This window comes from Scyliorhinus canicula, chromosome 7, assembly GCF_902713615.1.
Source record: "Scyliorhinus canicula chromosome 7, sScyCan1.1, whole genome shotgun sequence".
In the NCBI taxonomy this organism is placed as follows: domain Eukaryota; kingdom Metazoa; phylum Chordata; class Chondrichthyes; order Carcharhiniformes; family Scyliorhinidae; genus Scyliorhinus; species Scyliorhinus canicula.
Window position 1 is genome coordinate 106,897,430 of NC_052152.1, and position 22,457 is coordinate 106,919,886.

A 22,457-nucleotide genomic window follows, 5' to 3' on the forward strand; every position below is an offset into this window, starting at 1 on the left:
TCCGGCCTCCCTAGCCTCCTGTACCCCCGGTTCTACCCCGACCCCAAAGATCGCAAGCCCCCATCCTGGTTTGACCCTGGACCCCACCACCTTCGACACCGTCCTTGCCACCCCCTTCCAGAACCCTTCCAGCACCGGACATGCCCAGAACATATGCACATGGTTCGCTGGGCTTCCCAGACATCTGACACACCTGTCCTCACCCCCAAAGAACCGGCTCATCCTTGTCCCCGTCATGTGAGCTCTATGCAGCACCTTAAATTGAATGAGGCTCAGCCTCGCACACGAGGAGGAAGAATTGACCTTCTCCAGTGCATCCGCCCACGTCCCGTCTTCTATCTGCTCTCCCAGCTCCCCTTCCCACTTGGCTTTCAGCTCCTCCCCTGATGCTTCTTCCGCCTCCTGCATTATCTTGTAGATGTCTGATATCTTCCCCCCTCCGACCCAGACCCCCGAGAGCACCCTATCACTCGCCCCCTTACTGGGGAGCAGGGGAAACCCCTCCACCTGCCGCCTAGCAAATGCCTTCACTTGTAAATATCTGAACATGTTTCCCGGGGGGAGCTCAAACTTCTCCTCCAGCCCTCCCAGGCTCGCAAACCTCCCCTCTATAAACAGGTCCTTCAGCTGCCGTATGCCCACCCTGTACCAGCTCTGAAATCCCCCGTCGATGTTCCCCGGGATGAATCTATGGTTCCCTCTTATTGGCGCCGCCAACAGACCTCCCATTTCCCCCCTATGTCGCCTCCACTGCCCCCATATCTTGAGGGTGGCCGCCACCACCGGGCTCGTGGTGTACCTCGTGGGGGGGAGCGGCCATGGTGCCGTTACTAGGGCCCCCAGGCTTGTGTTGCCACAGGACGCCCTCTCCATTCGTTTCCAAGCTGCCCCCTCCCCTTCCATCATCCACTTGCGCACCATTGACACATTTGCCGCCCAGTAGTACCCCGAAAGATTGGGTAGTGCCAGCCCTCCATTGTCCCTACTCCGCTCCAAAAAGACCCTCCTCACCCTTGGGGTGCCATGCGCCCACACGTAGCTCATGATGCTACTCGTCACCTTTTTGAAGAAGGCCCTAGGGAGGAAGATGGGCAAGCACTGAAATAAAAACAAGAACCTTGGGAGGACCGTCATTTTGATTGACTGCACCCTCCCCGCCAGCGACAACGGTACCATGTCCCACCTCTTAAATTCCTCCTCCATCTGTTCCACCAGCCTGGAAAAGTTCAACTTGTGGAGGGTCCCCCAGTTCCTTGCCACCTGCACCCCTAAGTACCTAAAGCTCTTTCCTGCTCGCTTGAAGGGGAGTCTCCCAATACCCTCTCCCTGGTCCCCCGGGTGTATCACAAAAACCTCGCTTTTGCCCAAATTTAGTTTGTACCCCGAAAAGTCCCCAAACTCTGCTAATAGTTCCATTATCTCCGGCATTCCCCCTTCTGGGTCTGCCACGTACAGCAGTAGATCATCCGCATACAGCGATACTCGATGTTCCTCCCCTCCCCTAGTCAGTCCTCTCCACCCCCCTGAACCCCTCAGTGCCATCGCCAACGGTTCAATCGCCAGTGCGAAAAGTAGGGGGGATAGAGGACATCCCTGCCTGGTCCCTCGGTGGAGCCCGAAATACTCCGACCTCCTCCCGTTTGTCACTACACTCGCCGTCGGGGCCGAGTAGAGCAACTTCACCCACTTAATAAACCCTTCCCCAAACCCAAACCGTTCCAACGTCTCCCACAGGTACTCCCACTCCACCCTATCGAATGCCTTCTCCGCGTCCAGCGCTACCACTATCTCAGCCTCCCCCTCCACTGCCGGCATCATAATTACATTCAGCAATCTCCGCACGTTCGTGTTGAGCTGCCGCCCCTTCACGAACCCCGTCTGGTCCTCATGGATTACCCCTGGCACACAATCCTCTATTCTAGCTGCCAGGATCTTTGCCAGCAACTTGGCATCCACGTTCAGAAGCGAGATAGGCCTGTAGGACCCGCACTGCACGGGGTCTTTATCCCGCTTCAATATCAGGGAGATCAGTGCCTGCGACATTGTCGGGGGCAGAACCCCCCCCTCTCGCGCCTCATTAAAAGCTCGTACCAGTACCGGTCCCACCAAGTCCACATTTTTCTTATAGAATTCCACCGGGAACCCATCTGGCCCCGGCGCCTTCCCCGCTTGCATCTGACCTATTCCCTTGACTAGCTCCTCTAGCCCTATTGGCGCCCCCAGCCCTTCTACCAGCCCCTCCTGGACCCTTGGGAACCTCAATTTGTTTAGGAAGTCCTCCATTCCCCCTCTCCTCGTCGGCGGCTCAGACCGATACAACTCCTTGTAAAAATCCCTGAAGACCCCGTTCACTTCTTGCCGCTTCTGCACTACCTTCCCGCCCCTCTCCTTCACTCCCCCAATCTCCCTAGCCGCATCTCGTTTGCGAAGCTGGTGTGCCAGCATCCTGCTCGCCTTTTCCCCATACTCATAGACCGCGCCCTGTGCCCTTCTCCACTGCGTCTCTGCCTTCCTGGTGGTCAGCAGGTCGAACTTGACCTGCAGGCTGCGCCGTTCTCCCAGCAGCCCCTCCTCTGGTGCCTCCGCATATCTCCTATCCACTTCCAATAGCTCCCCCACCAGCCTCTCCCTCTCCTGCCTCTCCTTTCTTTCTCTGTGCGCCCTTATGGAGATCAGCTCTCCCCTGATCACTGCCTTCAGGGCCTCCCAGACCATCCCCACCTGCACCTCACCCGTGTCATTCAAGTCCAGATAGCTCTCGATGCTCTTCCGGACCCTTTTACACACCTCGTCGTCCGCTAACAGCCCCACATCCAGCCGCCACAGCGGGCGCTGGTCCCGCGCCTCCCCCATTTCCACATCCACCCAATGTGGTGCATGATCAGAGATCGCAATGGCCGAGTACTCAGCTTCCCGTACCCTCGGGATCAGCCCCCTGCTCAACACGAAGAAATCGATTCTGGAGTACACTCTATGGACGTGGGAGAAAAAGGAATACTCCCTCGCCCTCGGCCTACCAAACCTCCATGGGTCTACTCCTCCCATCTGCTCCATGTACCCCCTCAGCACTTCTGCCGCTGCCGGCCTCCTATTGGTCCTTGAACTCGATCTGTCTAGCCCGGGGTCCAGCACTGTGTTAAAGTCCCCCCCCATGATCAAGCCCCCTGCCTCCAGTCCCGGAATGAGGCCCAATAGGCGCCTCATAAAACCCGCGTCATCCCAGTTCGGGGCATATACGTTGACCATCACCACTTTCTCCCCCTGCAGCTTACCCTTCACCATCACATACCTACCCTCCTTATCCGCCACCACCTCCTCCGCCACGAACGACACCCTCTTTCCCACCAGAATCGCCACCCCCCGGTTCTTTGCGTCCAATCCAGAGTGGAACACCTGTCCCACCCACCCCCTTCTCAGGCGAACCTGGTCCACTACCTTCAAATGGGTCTCCTGTAACATTGCTACATCAGCCTTCAGTCCCTTCAGGTGTGAGAATACCCTTGATCTCTTGACCGGCCCATTCAACCCCCTCACGTTCCAAGTGATCAGCCGGGTCGCGGGACGACCCGCCCCCCTCCCCTGCCGATTAGCCATGTCCTGTTCCCTGCTCGCCCCGGGTCGACCCTCCCCTTCTGACCCGCAGTTACTGCGTGTCCTTGATAATTATGTACCTGTCAAGCAGGGAGGAAGTTGTTGAGCAAGGGAACCGTGGTTTACTAAGGAAGTTGAAGCACTTGTCAAGAGGAAGAAGAAGGCTTATGTTAGGATGAGACATGAAGGCTCAGTTAGGGCACTTGAGAGTTACAAGTTCGCCAGGAAGGACCTAAAGGGAGAGTTAAGAAGAGCAAGGAGAGGACACGAAAAGTCGTTGGCGGATAGGATCAAGGAAAACCCTAAGGCTTTCTATAGGTATATCAGAAACAAAAGAATGGCTAGAGCAAGATTAGGGCCAATCAAGGATAGTAGTGGAAAGTTGTGGGTGGAATCAGAGGAGATAGGGGAAGCGTTAAATGGATATTTTTCGTCAGTGTTCAGGAGAAAGACAATGTTGTCGAGGAGAATACTCAGGTTCAGTCGACCAGGCTAGATGGAATTGAGGTTCACAAGGAGGAGGTGTCAGCAATTTTGGAAAGTGTAAAAATAGATAAGTCCCCTGGGCCAGATGGGATTTATCCTAGGATTCTCTGGGAAGCCAGGGAGGAGATTGCAGAGCCTTTGTCCTTGATCTTTATGTCGTCTTTGTCGACAGGAATAGTGCCGGAAGACTGGAGGATAGCAAATGTTGTCCCCTTGTTCAAGAAGGGGAGTAGAGACAACCCTGGTAATTATAGACCTGTGAGCCTTACTTCGGTTGTGGGTAAAATGTTGGAAAAGGTTATAAGCGATAGGGTTTATAATCATCTTGAAAAGAACAAGTTGATTAGCGATACTCAACACGGTTTTGTGAAGGGTAGGTCATGCCTCACAAACCTTATTAAGTTTTTTGAGAAGGTGACCAAACAGGTGGATGAGGGTAAAGCGGTTGATGTTGTGTATATGGATTTCAGTAAGGCATTTGATAAGGTTCCCCACGGTAGGCTATTGCAGAAAATACGAAAGTATGGGATTGTAGGTGATTTAGCGGTTTGGATCAGTAATTGGCTAGCTGAAAGAAGACAGAGGGTGGTGGTTGATGGCAAATGTTCATCCTGGAGTTCAGTTACTAGTGGTGTACCGCAAGGATCTGTTTTGGGGCCACTGCTGTTTGTCATTTTTATAAATGACCTGGAAGAGGGTGTAGAAGGATGGGTTAGTAAATTTGCAGATGACATGAAGGTCGGTGAAGTTGTGGATAGTGCTGAAGGATGTTATAGGATACAGAGGGACATAGATAAGTTGCAGAGCTGGGCTGAGAGGTGGCAGATGGAGTTTAATGCGGAAAAGTGTGAGGTGGTTCACTTTGGAAGGAGTAACAAGAATGCAGAGTACTGGGCTAATGGCAAGATTCTTGGTAGTGTAGATGAACAGAGAGATCTCGGCATCCAGGTACATAAATCCCTGAAAGTTGCCACCCAGGTTAATAGGGCTGTTAAGAAGGCATATGGTGTGCTAGCCTTTATCAGTAGGGGGATTGAGTTTCGGAGCCACAAGGTCATGCTGCAGCTGTACAAAACTCTGGTGCGGCCGCTCCTGGAGTACTGCGTGCAGTTCTGGTCACCACATTATAGGAAGGATGTGGAAGCTTTGGAAAGGGTTCAGAGGAGATTTACTAGGATGTTGCCTGGTATGGAGGGACGGTCTTACGAGGAAAGGCTCAGGGACTTGAGGTTGTTTTCGTTAGAGAGGAGAAGGCTGAGAGGTGACTTAATAGAGACATATAAGATAGTCAGAGGGTTAGATAGGGTGAACAGTGAGAGTCTCTTTCCTCGGATGGTATGACCAACATAGCTTTAAATTGAGGGGAGGTAGATATAGGACAGATGTCAGAGGCAGTTTCTTTACTCAGAGTAGTAGGGGTGTGGACGCCCTGCGTGCAACAGTAGTAGACTCGCCAACTTTAAGGGCATTTAAGTGGTCGCTGGATAGACATATGGATGAAAATGGAATAGTGTAGGTCAGATAGGCTTCAGATGGTTTCACAGGTCGGCGCAACATCGAGGGCCGAAGGGCCCGTACTGCGCTGTAATGTTCTATGTTCTAAAACTCCTCAAATGCCTTATTCACCTGCACCGACACCACCACCAACTCCTCTGCCCCAAGCAGGTCCTGAACAATTTCTGTCGCAGCCGCCTGCCGGTGGAGCTGGCCCACCAGCAAGTGACTGGCCTTCTCCCCATACTCTTATACAGCCCCCTTTGCCCGCCTCAACTTCCGAACCGCCCTTCCTGTAGACAGAAGGTCAAACATTGCCTGTAATTCCTTTCTCCTCACAAGGAGATCTGGGATAGGATTCTCTGCAGACACTAACTCTCACCCACCCTCTCTCTCTCTCTCTCTCTCTCTCTCTCTCTCTCTCTCTCTCTCTCTCTCTCTTCCCCCCCCCCCCCCCCCCCCCCCCCCCAGCATAACCTGCCCATCCAGGTTCCAACAGCCGCGGCCCTTCACCCTAACTTGCTCCCATTCAGTAGCCAATTTAGGTTTACTGTCGAAGTGGCCCTTGCCAGAGCCCTCTCCCCACATACCTAATACCAAAAAGAAAACCCGCACAGAGGCCCCTCACACCCAGACCTTCAAGCACTCCCAACACAATAGTCCCCCAACACAGAAGAAATCAATCTGAACAAATTACCCCAATCCAGCCCCAACGTGAAAGAAAACAAATAGATAAAAACCACATAGTCCAAACTCCATTCAGTCCCAGTCCTTTCGCCTTTACAAACGCCTCCACCATTGCAAAATAGTAGTCTCTGGTGTTGTGTGTGACCCTCAGCTTCACCGGTAGACCATCCAAAACGGCCCACCTCAAAATACAACGCCGCCTTTGCCTGACTAAAGGCCGCCCACCTTCTTGCCAGATCCGACATGAGATATTGGTATATATGAATACCACTGCCTTCCCATCTCGGTTCAACTTCGCCCATCTCAACACTTTTTCCTTTACCTGGTAGCTCTGGAAGCAGACAATCACAGCTCTCGGTGGTTCATTTGCCTTCTGCTACAGCTGGAGCGACTGGTGAGCCTTGCCCAGCTCAGGAAGGTTGGGGTCCTCCTCCACCCCCAACAACTTGGCGAACATCTCCGAAAAATACTCTGTCGGCTTCCAGCCCCTCTGGCAAACCATCCAGATCCTCAGATTGTGCCTTTGTGATCTGTTCTCCAGGTCCTCCAGTTTGGCTCTCAACCTCTGTTACTCTCCTGCACCTTCTGCAGCTCCTCACCCATTGAGGTGAACTGGTTGCTGTGCCGCGACAATGCTTCCTCCACCCCCTTCAACACCTCTCCTTGCTCCTGCATTGCCGTCAACATCTTTCCCAATGCCTCCTTTATCAGGAAAAGTGTGTCATCCACCAATTCCTTGAGCGAGGACATCATCTTCTTTTGATGCCTATTGAAATGCTTGACGAACTGCTGCTCGAATTCAATCGCCATCACTTCAGCCACCCCCACCCAGCGAGTTTGCTCCTGCCATCCTTCCTCTCACAGCACTCCCTACTGAACCGGAGCTTACCAACGGACTGTCGCTCGCACCCTTTCTTCCAGTACCCCCTCGTATTTCAACATCTCTAGGTTAAATTCTCCCCAAAACCGTGTGAAAAGAGCCAAAAACGAAGAGTGTAGGAAAAGCCACCCAATGTGTGACCTCCACCTATGTGTCGTCATTGGAGATCGCCTGCAGAGTTTATCTTAACATGCTTCTAAAATATTTTTCTTATTGAGGGTCAGAATCATAATCCAAATCTTCAGCTTTATGACAAAGGTTCTAGTAAACACCGGAACTAACACTGTGAGGAACTAACTTTTGTACAAATGAGACCACAGTTGTTAACCTTCAATCTTAAAGCAGCTAATATTCTGAAGCTTGGTCTCATGGCGCAGTTGGCTATGTCCTTGTCTCTGAACCAACAGCTCTGGGTTGAATTCTTAGTCCATGACTTGAAGGCCAAAGAAGGTGTGTTTATTACGTGGCTAAAGAGGTTGAGTATCAACTTGTAAATCCTTCCACCAGTTTGGCAACCCTGGTCACGGCTCCCCGACCGCTGTCGCCGGCCAGTTACTCCACCAGCCCGGTAGTGGGGGCGGCCCTGCGGATATGGGGCCAGTGGAGGAGGCATGTAGGGGAGGTGGGTGCGTCTGTCTGAGCTCCAATATGTGATAACCATCGATTTGCCCCCGGGAACATGGATGGGGGGTTTCGAACATGGCGGCGGGTGAGGAGGGTGGGCGATATGTTCCTGGAGGAGAGCTTTGCGAGTTTGAGGGGCTTGGAGGAGAAATTTGGTCTGGTAAAGGGAAATTATTTCAGGTACTTACAGATGCGGGACTTTGTCCGCAGACAGGTCCCATCCTTCCCACGCCTCCCGCCAATAGGGATCCAAGACAGAATAGTCTCTAGAGGAGAAGGAAGAGAGGGCAGGGTCTCAGATATTTATAAGGTGCTCATGAAGGGGGAAGAGGCTCAGACGGAGGAACTGAAACTCAAATGGGAGGAGGAGCTTGGCGGGGAGATGGAGGACGGGCTGTGGGCAGAAGCCCTGAGTAGGGTAAACTCAACCGCAGCATGTGCCAGGCTCAGCCTGGTTCAATTTAAGGTCATTCACCGGGCCCACATGACTGTAGCTCGAATGAGCAAATTCTTTGGGGTAGAGGGTAAGCAAACCACGTTCACATGTTTTGGGCATGTCCTAAGCTTAGGGGGTACTGGGAGGGATTTGCGGGGATCATGTCCCGGGTGCTAAAAACAAGGCTGGTGATGAGTCCAGGGGTGGCAATTTTTGGGGTTCGGAAGACCAGAAGAGTTTCGGAAGAGTCCAAGGCAAGAAAGAGGCTGATGTTCTGGCCTTTGCTTCCTTGATAGCCCGGTGATGAATACTGTTGGCATGGAGGGACTCAAAACCCCCGAAGACTGAGCTATGGCTTTCGGACATGTCAAGTTTTCTGGGTATGGAAAAAATTAAGTTTGCCTTGAGGGGACCTGTACTGGGGTTCGCCCAAAGGTGGCAACCATTCATTGACTTCTTCGCGGGAGAGTGAACGTCAGCGGGGGGGGGGGGGGGGGGGGGGGGAGGGGAGAGGAGAGGAGAGATTAGAGTAGAGTAGGAGGGATAAATAGGTGGGTGGTGTCGATGGGAGAGGAGCGGGCTTGTGCAGTATGGTTTGATTTTACGTTGATGTTTGCTCATTTTTGCGTTTTTTGTTGTTATCTGTAACTGTTTACAATGCCAAAAAATACCTCAATAAAATTGTTTGGTTTAAAAAAAACTTGTAAATCCTTCCACAAATCCCAGTGGCAGAAGGTAAGAGTGGGAGAGACTCCTGGTCACCCATCTCAGAAGGCAACGCCAAACCGCTGCACTACCTTGCCAAACATAACCACACACCTGCACAGAAGTCCATTGTCGCCAAAACACCCTTTCAGGGCTTGTATCCAGAGAGGAGGAGAGATTCTGAATTTGTCTGTTGATTTATGCCGGTGATGATTTTATTTATGAATCAATAACTCAACCTGTTGCATTTATCTAAATTACTAAATAAATGCAAATAGATTCAAATGCCTGTTTGTCTTTTGAGAGGGCTAAAGGAACGCTTAGTCCCAGTACACTATTTTGACCATTTCAGTGCTGTCCAGGTAGAGCACTGGGAGGGTCTTTATAGCTAAATAATCACTGAGTAGATATTTGAAGATGTGAAATCCTAACTAATTAAATAAAATATAATTGAGATCAAAGGGCAGATGATGTGTTGCAGCTGCAACATGTGGACACTAGTGTGATTCATAACAATGAATGTTTGCAGCTCTAGCAACTTCAGTTCAGAGCTAGAGTGCTGAGGTGTGAGTTTAGGATATGGTAATGCATCAGAAAGGGCGAAACTTAGCTGGACTCGTTCCAGGAGACAGTCCCCTCCAATTCGGCCCATGGTCAGGAACAAGAAGTGAGGCAGCTATGTGGATCCAGAAGGTATCACTGGGGGAGCCTCAGCCTATGCACTTGTCCAACAGGTGCAAGGTTCTTGCAGCATGTATGAGCAAGAGCAGGGATTGCAGGGAGAATGAGCAAACTGACCACAGCACAAATGTAAGAGAGGGGGTTGCATTCCAGGTTAGGCAAGCATAAAAGAATGCAGTAATAATTGAGGACAGCAAGTTCAAGAGAAAGATACCGTTCTCTGCAGCTGAGTGAGAGTTTCATAGGCTGTGTTGCCTGCTCAGTGCCAGGTTAAAGATATTTCCTTGTGGCTGGACAGAAACTTGAAATAGGAGGGAAAAATTTCACTTGTGCGGTCCATGTGGATACCAAGAACATGGGTAAGACTAAGAAAGAGGTTCTGCTGAGGGAGTATGTGCAGCTATGGGCTAAATTAGAAAGCAGAACCACAAAAGTGAAGGCTTTGGGACTACTAGCTGAACCGCAGCATGCCTCGAAGATTGGTGAAAATTGGTATCCCAGTTACGTAATGTAGAGCACTGGTGGTTATGGTCCAGAGATTGAGAGTTCAAATTGTGAAGTTAAATTTCTTAAGTGGTAATTTGGAGTCGGCATCAGAGAAAATGACCTTCGGACCTGCTGGATGGCTGCATGATTTTTCACCTGCTTTATCCTCGAACCCTGACCGAAATATCATGCTCGCAAAGACTATCTTTTTTAAAAATTTAGAGTACCCAGTTAATTTTTTCCAATTAAGGGGTAATTTAGTGTGGCCAATCCACCTACCCTGCACATCTTTAGGTTGTGGGGTGAAACCCACTCAAACACAGGGAGAATGTGCAAACTTCACACGGACAGTGACCCAGAGCCGGGATCGAACCTGGGACTTTGGTGCCGTGAGACAGCAGTGCTAACCACTGCGCCTCCGTACTGCCCTTAGCAAAGACTATCTTAACTCTACGTTGAAGAGTACCTAATTGGATGAGATGCTGCAGCATATTTGATACTTGTGATATTCAGCCGGACACATTTCAAAAGCACCTGACCTGGACCCCCTGTCCCTATGTTAACCCGGCCACAAAGACTCCTCAATGGGCAGCATTAGCAAGAGGCCACATTTCCCTTTTTATTATGCCATTTTTCCCTGAAAGAGACAGCATATCTATCTTGTAAAACCTCACATTCTTGTACATTTTAAAAATGCAAGTGGCTCCTTATTGCAATTTCTACTGTTTTAATGTTTTCATTTGTTTCATAATTGGAGACTGCTCTAGTTTAGGAGTAGATTTGCCCATTGGTGAAATCGTTTTCAGATTTCCTCCATTGGATGTTGGACAAAGGAACTGCAAAGTTTGTGAATGACATTTGTACTTTGTTTTAAAAAAAACCTTCTATTTTTAGGTGCATCAAGTTTATAAAGTGTGTTTGAGATCTTTTTTCCAGGCATATTCGTCAATTTCTTGTGCTTGTGTTAAGCTGTGGAATGGAACATGCTTCCAAGTTTGAAGCCTGTTGTTAATATCAAAATATTTTTGTCAAACCAAGTACAAATATCCAGCACATAGCACCTCTGCTCTGCTCCAGCAGTATGTTTTAACCCCTCGTTCAGAACACTCCACCTTCCCGAAGGCAGTATACTTATAGATTTACCCATTTTACATTCCAGTAACTGGAGGTGTTATAATTGCAAGGTTTTATAAGATGGTTATGCTGTCACTTTTTTAAATTCAGGGTAAAATGGTGTAATGAAAGGGAAATGTGACCTCTTGCTAGTGTCGTCCATTGATGAGCCTATGTGATCTGGTTACCATGGGGATGGGAGTCCAGGTGAGGTGCTATTGAAATGTATGTGTCAGATTTAACATCTGAAAACAAAGTACAGAGCAGCCAATTTTGCCAAGGACAGACCTGCAGACTCCCAGGCAGTCTGATTCAAAAAGAAAGCCTGGGCAGAAAGAGAGGGGTTCCCAGAGAGAGACAGGACAGCAACTGCTGTAGTCAGTAGAGAGAAAAAGGCTGTTTCTTTGTTAGCTACCACACAAAATGCAGATGGGATGACATTTTCTGGTCAAAGAGACACGATTCTTGGAAATCTGAGATCACTGGGAAAATCATGCTGACGAGGCCAGGGTAAGGAATCACTGAATGCGCCATGATATTGTTATGGGAGCAGTGTTTTCAGAACCCCAAAATGTATCATGGAGTTCAACCAACCTCTCCCTTTAATGTATTGTTGCTTTTGAAGCACACGGTTTGGTCGCCAGGTGTGGTATTACAATTATGGACACATGGGTTTTTAAACACAAAACCGTGTTTATTCCATGAATTCAACTTAACCTTTTTAAATAAACATTGGATCATTTACCACCCCTTACTCCAAAGATAACCCCAAAAATAATACAACACTAAATAATCCCTCAAAATGTTCCTTCAAACCTCCAAAAGACTTAACACCTTTAACAACAGAAACACATCAGGTTAAAGACATTACTATTATGAGTTTAAATCACCCAAATGATTCAGAGATAGTCTTTCATGGCAGAGATCACAGCAAATCCAGCTCCCTGCAAAACACAGACACACCCAAGCTCTTTTCCTCAAGATTGAAACAACGAAAACACTGCAAAATGGCTGAGCTAAAAACCCAGCTCCACCCACACTCTGACATCACTTCAGTAATATGAGCTGCTCCATTTCTTAAAGGTACATTGCTTAAACATCCATTTCTTAAAGGTACTCTCACAACAATATTGGAAGCTTGTTTCGAATTTCTCAGAAGACTGAGGAAAAGGACCTTTGGTCACAGAACTTTGTTGTGGCCCATTGAAGCAGGGAGAAGTGATCCAATTAGAAGCTGGGAGTAACTTTGAATTACTTGCTGTAATCCAGTGTTCTGCAACGAGTAAAAGTGGTGTGGAGTTTGGGCGGCGTGTGGCGCAGTGGTTAGCACTAGGGCTAGGCGCTGAGGACCCAGAATCGAATCCCAGCCCTGGGTCACTGTCTGTGTGGAGTTTGCACATTCTCCCTGTGGCTGCGTGGGTTTCACCCCCACAATCCAAAGATGTACAGGTTAGGTGGATTGACCAAGCTAAATTGCCCTTAATTGGAAAAAAGATAATTGGGTACTCTAAAACTATGCACCACTTTTTAAAATATAAATTTAAAGTGTGTTAAAGCACTAATAAGGGCTTTTCTGTAGTTTTTGTGTATTCGTTAGCAACTAAGTAATGCTTCATCAATGTTGATTTTAGCTTGTTTGTTGCAGTAAAAGTCTTGATGTGAAATCTTAGCATATGTTAAATTGGTTACCGGGAATTCAAATCTCAGAATCGGTCTCCATGGGGATTGTAACAAGGTAATCAACCATAGATGAACAAAACACGATGGTCAGCATATTCCAGTAATGAAAACATTGTATTTTAGTACATGCTTCTTGATTTTTTCCTACTTCAAAATTGTCTCCCTTCGTTTGATATACACTTCTTTAAATGAGGGGGAAGGTAGTTGGTCTCAATAGCATTCTGTAGCGAGTTACTAAGTGATGAGTGAGAATGGATTTACTCGTATCCCCTGACTTGAAAAATTCTCTTTGTTTGCAAATGATTTGCAGGACCTCTGTTCTGCATCTCAATGTTCAGCCCAGGTCAAGGCTTGGCTGTGAGAGGGAGGCACGGTATTGCAGTGGTTAGCACTGCTGCCTCAATGCGGCGAGAACCCAGGTTCGATCCTGGCCCCTGGTCATTGTCCGTGTGGAGTTTGCACATTCTTCCCATGTCTGAATGGGTCTCTTCCCCACAATCCAAACATGTGCACAGTAGGTGGATAGGCCACGCTAAATTGCCCCTTAATTGGAAAAAATGAATTGGGTACTCTAAATTTTTTAAATACTTGGCTTTGAGGGAAAATTGCAAACACAAACCTATTCAATTCTTTTATATTCGAAATGATTATTAGTTTGTCTACAGTGATGATCCTTGCATGGTTGCATAGAAATATTGTTTTGTATACCTATCCAACTTTTGCTGCACTTCTGTCACCCCACTTTCTTCTCTGTCCTCCCTATGTTGAAAGCAATTTTGTTTTATAGCTGCAACAAATTGCATTTATATAGTACTTTGAACATAAAACATGCCAGGGCACTGCACAAGGATATTGTCAAATAAAAGCCGACACTGAGCAAAATGAGATATTGGGGCAGATGAAATGGTAGGTTTTATGGAACACCTTAAAGAAGGAAAAAATATCTGGATATTTGGAGAGGAAATTCCAAATTATAGGGCCTTGGAAGCTGATGGCATGCTGGCCAATGATGTGGCAACTGAAATATGGGATGTTTAAGAAGTCTGAATTGGAAGTGGGCGGATATCTCAAATGGTTGTGGAACTGGAGGAGATTACCAAATTGGAAGAATTGAGAGCATGAAAGGACTTGAAATCCCGCATGTGAATTTTAAAATCTAGGGATTGCATAACCAGGAACCCATGTATCTCAGGCAGCATAGGGATGGCAGGTGAATTGGACTTGGTGCAAATTAGGGCATGTGTAGAAGAGTTTTGGGTGGCATCAAGTATATAGAAGGTACGGTTGAATAAGTGTGTTGGAATGGTGAAGTCTAGAGGTAACAAAGGCACAGATAAGGGTTCAGTAGCAGATTAACTGAGGCCGGGGTGGAGTTGGGCCATGTTGCAAAGGTAGAAATAGATAGCCCTAGTGTTGGGTGTGGGCTATGGTCACAAGCTCACCCAGGGATAAATTATGACACCAAAGTTGCAAACATACATAGAAAATAGATGCAAGAAGAGGCCACTCAGCCCTTCGAGCGTGGTGCGCGGTTCGTTATTATCATGGCTGATCAGCTTGATCTCTCTTTCAGCCCCCCACCCCCCTCAATATCCCTTGATCCCTTTTAGCCCCAAGTGCTATATCTAAGTCCTTCTTCAAATCACACAATGTTTTGGCCGCAACTACTGAATTCCACTGATTCAGCACTCTCTGGGTGAAGACATTTCTCCTCATCTGAGTCCATACCCCTTATCCTTAAACAATGACCCCCTCGCTCTGGACTTCCCGCCATCGGGAACATTTGTTCTGAATCTGCCCAGTCTAATCCTGTTAGAATTTTTTAAGTGTCCTTTCTCACTCCTCTGAACTCCAATGAATATAATCCTCTTTTTAAATTACTTTAAAAAATTTAGAGTACCCAATTATTTTTTCCCCAATTAAGGGACAATTTAGCATGGTACAGAGGCGAGGGTATTTGGTCTCCAACGCAAAGTTTAATGCTTGTACCGTTTGTTTTTTTTGTACAACTGTGTTGTGAACTGTTTTAATAATCAGAGTATCCTACTCCCACTCCCCGTACGTTGGTACTGAGGGGAGGATACCCTATTTCTCCAACGCAAAATTAGTGTTTGTACCGTTTGGCCTTGGATAAATTTTTTACTGATTTATACATGGCCAGTTCACCTACTCTGCACGTCTTTGGGTTGGTTAAGACCCACGCAGACACGGGAGAATGTGCAAACTCCACATGGATAGTGACCCGGAGCTGGGATCCTCAGTGCAGTGGGCAGCAACGCTAACCACTGCGCCACCATGCCGTACCCAATTAATAGAATCCTAACCAACCTAGTCTCTCTTCATGTGACATCCCCGCCATCCCAGGAATCAGCCTGGTAAACCTTTGCTGCACTCCCTAGCAACAACATCCTTCCTCAGATAAGTATACCAAAATGGCAAACAATACTCCAGGTGTGGCCTCACCAATGCCCCATACAATTGTCGTAAAACATCCCTATTCCTTTACTCATCCTCTCGCTATGAAGGCCAACACACCATTTGCCTTCTTTACTGCCTGCTGTACCTGCACGCTTAATTTCAGCGACTGATGCATATGAGGACACCAAGCTGAGTATCTACCTCTCTCAATTTACACCCTTTCAAATAATAATCTGCCTTCCTATTTTTGCTACCCAAGCGGATAACCTCGCATTTATCCACATTATACTGCATCTGCCATGCATATGCCCACTCACTCAACCTGTCCAAATCATGCTGAAGCATCTTTGCATCCACCTCACAGCTCGCCCTCCCTCCCACCCAGCTTTGAAACATCTGCAAATTTGGAGATGATGCATTGAGTTTCCTCATCCAAATCATTAATAAATAATGTTGCGGTCCTAGCACAAATAATCTGGTTCAGCCTCTGACGTTTGCTCGGGAGAGGGATGGAGCTGATAAATAGGGAACAGAATTTGTGACGGGAACTGAAGACTGTGGCTTCGATCTTCATCACATTTAGTTGGAATAAATTTCTCATCCAGTGTTGGATGTTGGACAGATGCACAACGATTTAAAGACTGTGGAGAGGGGTCAGGAGAGATGGTGATGAAATAGAACCAGGTGTCATCATTGTACATGATTTGGGATGTTATTGCTGAGGGGTCAATGATGGCACATCAGTGGCAACAAGAGTTGGAAGAGAAGCTTTTGCAGGTGATTCTCTGGCTTTGTCGACAGGAATAGTGCCGGAAGACTGGAGGATAGCAAATGTTGTCCCCTTGTTCAAGAGGGGAGTAGAGACAACCCTGGTAATTATAGACCTATGAGCCTTACTTCGGTTGTGGGTAAAATGTTGGAAAAGGTTATAAGAGATAGGGTTTTTTATCATCTTGAAAAGAACAAGTTGATTAGCGATACTCAACACGGTTTTGTGAAGGGTAGGTCATGCCTCACAAACCTTATTGAGTTTTTTGAGAAGGTGACCAAACAGGTGGATGAGGGTAAAGCGGTTGATGTTGTGTATATGGATTTCAGTAAGGCGTTTGATAAGGTTCCCCATGGTAGGCTATTGCAGAAAATACGGAAGTATGGGATTGAAGGTGATTTAGCGGTTTGGATCAGTAATTGGCTAGCTGAAAGAAGACAGAGGGTGGTGGTTGATGGCAAATGTTCATCCTGGAGTTCAGTTACTAGTGGTGTACCGCAAGGATCTGTTTTGGGGCCACTGCTGTTTGTCATTTTTATAAATGACCTGGAAGAGGGTGTAGAAGGATGGGTTAGTAAATTTGCAGATGACACGAAGGTCGGTGAAGTTGTGGATAGTGCTGAAGGATGTTATAGGTTACAGAGGGACATAGATAAGCTGCAGAGCTGGGCTGAGAGGTGGCAGATGGAGTTTAATGCGGAAAAGTGTGAGGTGGTTCACTTTGGAAGGAGTAACAAGAATGCAGAGTACTGGGCTAATGGCAAGATTCTTGGTAGGGTAGATGAACAGAGAGATCTCGGCATCCAGGTACATAAATCCCTGAAAGTTGCCACCCAGGTTAATAGGGCTGTTAAGAAGGCATATGGTGTGCTAGCCTTTATCAGTAGGGGGATTGAGTTTCGGAGCCACGAGGTCACGCTGCAGCTGTACAAAACTCTGGTGCGGCCTCACCTGGAGTACTGCGTGCAGTTCTGGTCACCACATTATAGGAAGGATGTGGAATCTTTGGAAAGGGTTCAGAGGAGATTTACTAGGATGTTGCCTGGTATGGAAGGAAGGTCTTATGAGGAAAGGCTCAGAAACTTGAGGTTGTTTTCGTTAGCGAGAAGAAGGCTGAGAGGTGACTTAATAGAGACATATAAGATAGTCAGAGGGTTAGATAGGGTGGACAGTGAGAGTCTTTTTCCTCGGATGGTGATGACCAACACGAGGGGACATAGCTTTAAATTGAGGGGTGGTAGATATAGGACAGATGTCAGAGGCAGTTTCTTTACTCAGAGAGTAGTAGGGATGTGGAAGCCCTGCGTGCAACAGTAGTAGACTCGCCAACTTTAAGGGCATTTAAGTGGTCACTGGATAGACATATGGATGAAAATGGAATAGTGTAGGTCAGATAGGCTTCAGATGGTTTCGCAGATCGGCGCAACATCGAGGGCCGAAGAGCCCGTACTGCGCTGTAATGTTCTATGTTCTAAATAAGAATGGAGCCACTAAAAGCTTGTTCCTCACAGTTGGAAGACAGAGAAACAATGTTGGAGGAGTATGGCGTCGTCAACTGTGTCAAAGGCTGCTATTAGGTTGAGATAGCTGAGGAAGGATCATTTGTTGCGGTCACAAAACATGCCCTTTGTGACCATTAAGTGCTATTTCAATATTATGGCCAGCCTGAAAACTTGATTAGAGGAATTGAAACATGAAATTAGAGGAGTGATGGGTGTTTTTTTTGAGGAGCAGGGTTGGAGAACAGTATCTGAGGAGGGAAAGAACTGTTTCTAATATCAGCTAACATGGGACCAGGCAGGGTAATGGGAAGGTCAAAGGCTTGGGCTGAATAAGATTGAGAACAAACAATGGGTTTAGAGAGAGCAAGGGGGAAGTTTTTCCATCCAGCTAGATGGGCAGAAGTTTTTAAAACTCCTTTGAAAGACAGCGTATCTTCTGACAGTATAGTACTCCCTCAGAACAGCACTGGAGTGACAACTTGATTTTTGTGCTCAAGTCCTGGGGTGGAACTTGAATCCACAGCCTTCTGAGTCTGAGGTGAGCGTGTTATCAACTGAACAATGTTGAACGTGGCAGAAAGCAGTTTGTATTCTGGTAACTTGATACTACCAATAGATTATATAATAGTTAAAATGTGCAAGACAGAAGAAGATCGCTCAACTTGTCACTCCTGTGCTGCCTCTTGAAAAACAGCTGTGCTTGATGCCACATACCTGCTTTTCATCAGTAAGCCTGTTAGGTTCCTCATCCTCCCATACCTGCTCCCTTCCCCTTGACCCCAACTGAACCTTCCTGTTGCATGCCCATAGTTCTAAACCTGAACGGACAACTGTGCTTATGTTTTGTGCGCTTATCTTGTTTTGAGACTTTGCTGTCTGAAGAACAAAAATCAATTTGCATGGCATTGATGTGAGTGGCCACCATCACCACATTACATTACACCACATTACATTTAGGAATGCCTGGACCAGGTACTCCCCCAAATCTATCCCTTGAAGTACCATCCAATACATCATTAATGAAAACATTTAATGGAATGAGTTGCCGTGAACGTCTTTGTGTCACTCTTTGGAAAGTTGGGTTAGATTATGAACTTTGCCCCTATCCTTCTACATATCTTTGAGCTGGAGCAAAGCCTGGTTAAAGTCTTAGATTTTAGTGAAACACTTGCGTAGCTTCCTTCACCTTCATGAGAGTCGTAGCCTTGGGAAGAATGATTTTTAAAGTATTGCAAGTTTGCGGAGCCTTAGACATTCTGCAACCTGGAATAAAGCTGCACTGTACCCTACACCTTCCTCATGAAAACAAAATCACAGCTGTTCTTTTCTGATTGTTACACTGGTCTCCAAATTATTGGTTATACATGTTGCAACAGGCTGAAGATGTATCTTAAAGATCACTGATAATTCATTCCTGAATAGTTTTGGGGCCTAATAGCCACTTTGTGGATAGCTATGCTCTGGAATATTGAAGGTCTGCAGGCTTCAAGTAGAACTCTCTTCTGCCTCAAAAGGGCAACTGTAATTCAAGTTGATAATTCTCCCTCTCTTCCCCCACCTCTCTTCACAAAGTAAGCTCAACTTTTGTATTGGCAAATATCTGGTTCTTTCCACATACTTTTATAACTTCCATGATGGGGGGGGGGGATATGGATGAAATGCTTGTCAGGACCAGGATGGGTTTAATTACCCAAGTCACTAATTGGTTTGGCGACACTGTTGTGACAGTAAATATTCCATACAACCTAGCTCGGTGTCGAAGAGGGGCAAATGTGTTATATGCCAGATGTGCCAAATAATTTTGATGCTTGTGCTAAGAGCACGTGACCTCGATCTCAATGTGCATTTTATGGTAACTGCTGATTATAACATTTTTGTTTAAAAATTGCATAAAAATTTGGCTCTGATTTATTTTTTCTCTTCAATTTGTTTATTTACAGGTAAATCAGGGTGAACTAAATCTTAACAAAAATGCCGCTGTTCAAGTCACACAAAAGTCCAGCAGACATTGTCAAAAATCTCAAAGAGAACATGGCGATGCTGGAAAAGCAGGACATTTCAGACAAAAAGGCTGAAAAGGTATCTAATAGTGCTTGAAAAGGTGTTGTCATGTGGGAGTAATCTTGTTCAACGCATGAGTGAAAGAAGCAGTTTAGTGTAGTTGAAAGCTGACAAAAGAAATTTTCCAGTATCTTTGTCATGTCATAATCAAAGTGCCAATGTTCTACAATTGAATAATTAATGATGCTTTTAAAGTATTTTGTTTGGCTTTTATGGGAGGAAAGAACTTTCATTGTATACTGCCTTTCATCTGATCGGTTGCTTCAGATATGTAAGCAAACGAGGAAGCCATTCGATGCATAGCAAGGTGATAAATGACCAGTTATTCTGTTTTGGTGGTGTTCACTTGAGTGTAACTGGCATACCAGTAGAACTCCCCTCTTCAAATAGTGCAACAGGAACTTTTATGTTCAGCTGAACAAGCAACCTCAGTTTAAATCCTATTTCAGAGGTTGAATCTCTGACAACACAACAATGCTACACAGATTAGGTGCTCAACTCTTGAAATAGGGCTGGAAAACATTACCTTCTGAGTGGCAGATGAGAGTTCTATCACTGATGGTAGAACTCATGTTTCTTGAAATGCAAATACTTGGATGTTCTTCAAGCCTCAAGAAGGAAATGCAAGTGTTTTGAAACTCAGCTGTATGAATACTTAGTAACAGTTATTTTAATGAGGTATTAATACATTTATTTAGGGAAGCACGGTGGCGCAATGGTTAGCACTGCTGCCTCATGACGCCGAGGTCCCAGGTTCAATCCCGGCTCTGGGTCATTGTCCGTGTGAAGTTTGCACATTCTTCCCGTGTTTGCGTGGGTTTTGCCCCCACAACCTAAAGATGTGCAGGGTAGGTGGATTGGCCATTCTAAATTGCCCCTTAATTGGAAAAAATGAATTGGGCACTCAAAATTTATTTTTAAAATAATTAATATGTTTATTTAAGTGGGCTAATACCTCAAGTTAAAATAGTTAACAAAATAGTTTCCTAAGCATATGTTGATAATTTGTATGCTAATGCCTTGTACAGTGCAGTCTGGATGTGAGCTGGACTTTGAAAACATTGAAGTGTGATAGAAAGATTGAAATGTATTACTATAACATATTAGTTTGGTGCCAGCTATGTATTAGCGCTGACATCGATGTGGTCAAATCTTTAAAAAAATATATTTAATCTTCATAGGCATGCGTTTCGGGATTTCCGGTTTGCAAAATGCTTTCCTCTTGGAAATTAATTTCTCCATAAACTGATATGGAACAGAGCATGTCATTGAATGTAGCAGATAATGTCTTTATATTTAAGAATGTCGCACTCTACACTTCAGAAGAGAAACAACCAGTCCATTTAATGCAGAAGTGGTCCCATACAAAATACAAGCTCTCAGAGCGACATACAATGCTCTTTGTGGGTATTAAGCTTTGCAGTCTCTTTAGGTTGGCGAGCACATTTGATGTCAATCATTAAATGCATTTTGGCCTGCATCACTTAAGTATTACACATTTATTTCAATGCTCAGCCTGGTTTTGTGCACATTTTTAGTTGATATTAAGAGTATATGGGAATGTCATTTAATGATTTTACCTGTGCACAAGTTTGTAAGCTTTCGGTAATCTATAATTACAACAAGACTGTGATATAAATAAGCCGACTTGAAGAAAGTGCTGTGAAGTGGGAAAGGTGTGCGTGAGGAAATTGGAGACACACTGAAATGCTGTAACAGTTGTTATTTGTAAAGGATACTAGAAAGTTTTGTCTTACTTGCTATTCCCCCAAAGTTGTATGTGTGATTGAGATTGTGTTGCCAAAGAATGTCTAAAGTTGATGAATATGACAAAGTGGCACAAAGATTACACATCATATTGCCGTTAACCAAGGAGCCAAATATTTTTTTTTTTTAATTAAGATATTGGACACTAACAATTCCATTTTCATTATTTTGCTTGTTGCTTTGAGTCTAGATAAATGCTTAAAGACTTGATCAATATTTTATTACGTTCAATTTGGGAGCTTTATTTTATTTCACTGATATTTCAGATTGACTTCTGAGATTCTGTCCATTTTCTGTGAAAGCAGTGTATATGGTCCTTGCATTTACTACTTTGAGATTGGTCTATCAGCAGACAAAGAATGCAGGGATGTGAATTCAATCTTGCAACTGATCATGTATTGAGTTCCAAATCTCAACAGGACTGTCTGGAGGAGGGACTTTTTTGAAGAACGAATGCAGGAAAGATTGACTGAACTTGTACAGCTTCCCAGCAGCGAGTTCATGAGCAATGTTCAAAAGACGTTTTGGCATAGACCCCTCAATCTGCTATTTTGCTCGAGAAATTGTGTATGGATCAGTTATTTTCAAAATGTTGAGGGGTGTGCAAGAGGGAGGAATATAAAATTTAAATTTCTAATCTGTTCTCATTTTGAGGCGAAGTGGCACCTCCTATATTTCCAGGCTGTTTGGACTGGTATATTGCTGCCTCTTTTTAATTAAAAGTCTCCTGACTATTGGTTAGTTTTCCTTCGTTTAGTTGCTTTTGCTGCTGGCATTTTTCTGCTGATATCTATGGTATGTTTTAAGGTGGGGCGACAGTTTTTCGAGACCATTTAACTGCTGCTAAAATGAACATACTGTCAAGAGCATAAGTGAACCAAAAGAAGGAATGGGTGTAGTTGGCTGAATAGTTCCTGTCCAGAACTGCTTATGTGAATAAATTAAATTGGCAGAAGAGAGAGGTAATGGCTTTTTGTTGATGACTAATATAATTCCACAGGAGAGAAAGAAAACGTGTTTTGTGGTCAGTATGCAAAAAGTTCAATAGAAAAATTAATTGGAATGTGAAATTTCTCG

The 22,457-nt window shown here is 45.8% G+C and overlaps 1 protein-coding gene across 2 annotated transcripts in view; it reads left to right on the top strand.

Moving 5' to 3' along the window:
• cab39l (calcium binding protein 39-like) overlaps nt 1-22,457 on the top strand; it is a 138,297-nt gene that overhangs the window by 11,134 nt on the left and 104,706 nt on the right. For both annotated transcript variants that reach the window (XM_038802617.1, XM_038802618.1), the window contains one exon: nt 19,493-19,631. In XM_038802617.1, the coding sequence (XP_038658545.1) occupies nt 19,524-19,631 (108 nt within the window). In that variant the 5' untranslated portion in view covers nt 19,493-19,523. The remainder of the gene's footprint in view (nt 1-19,492; nt 19,632-22,457) is intronic.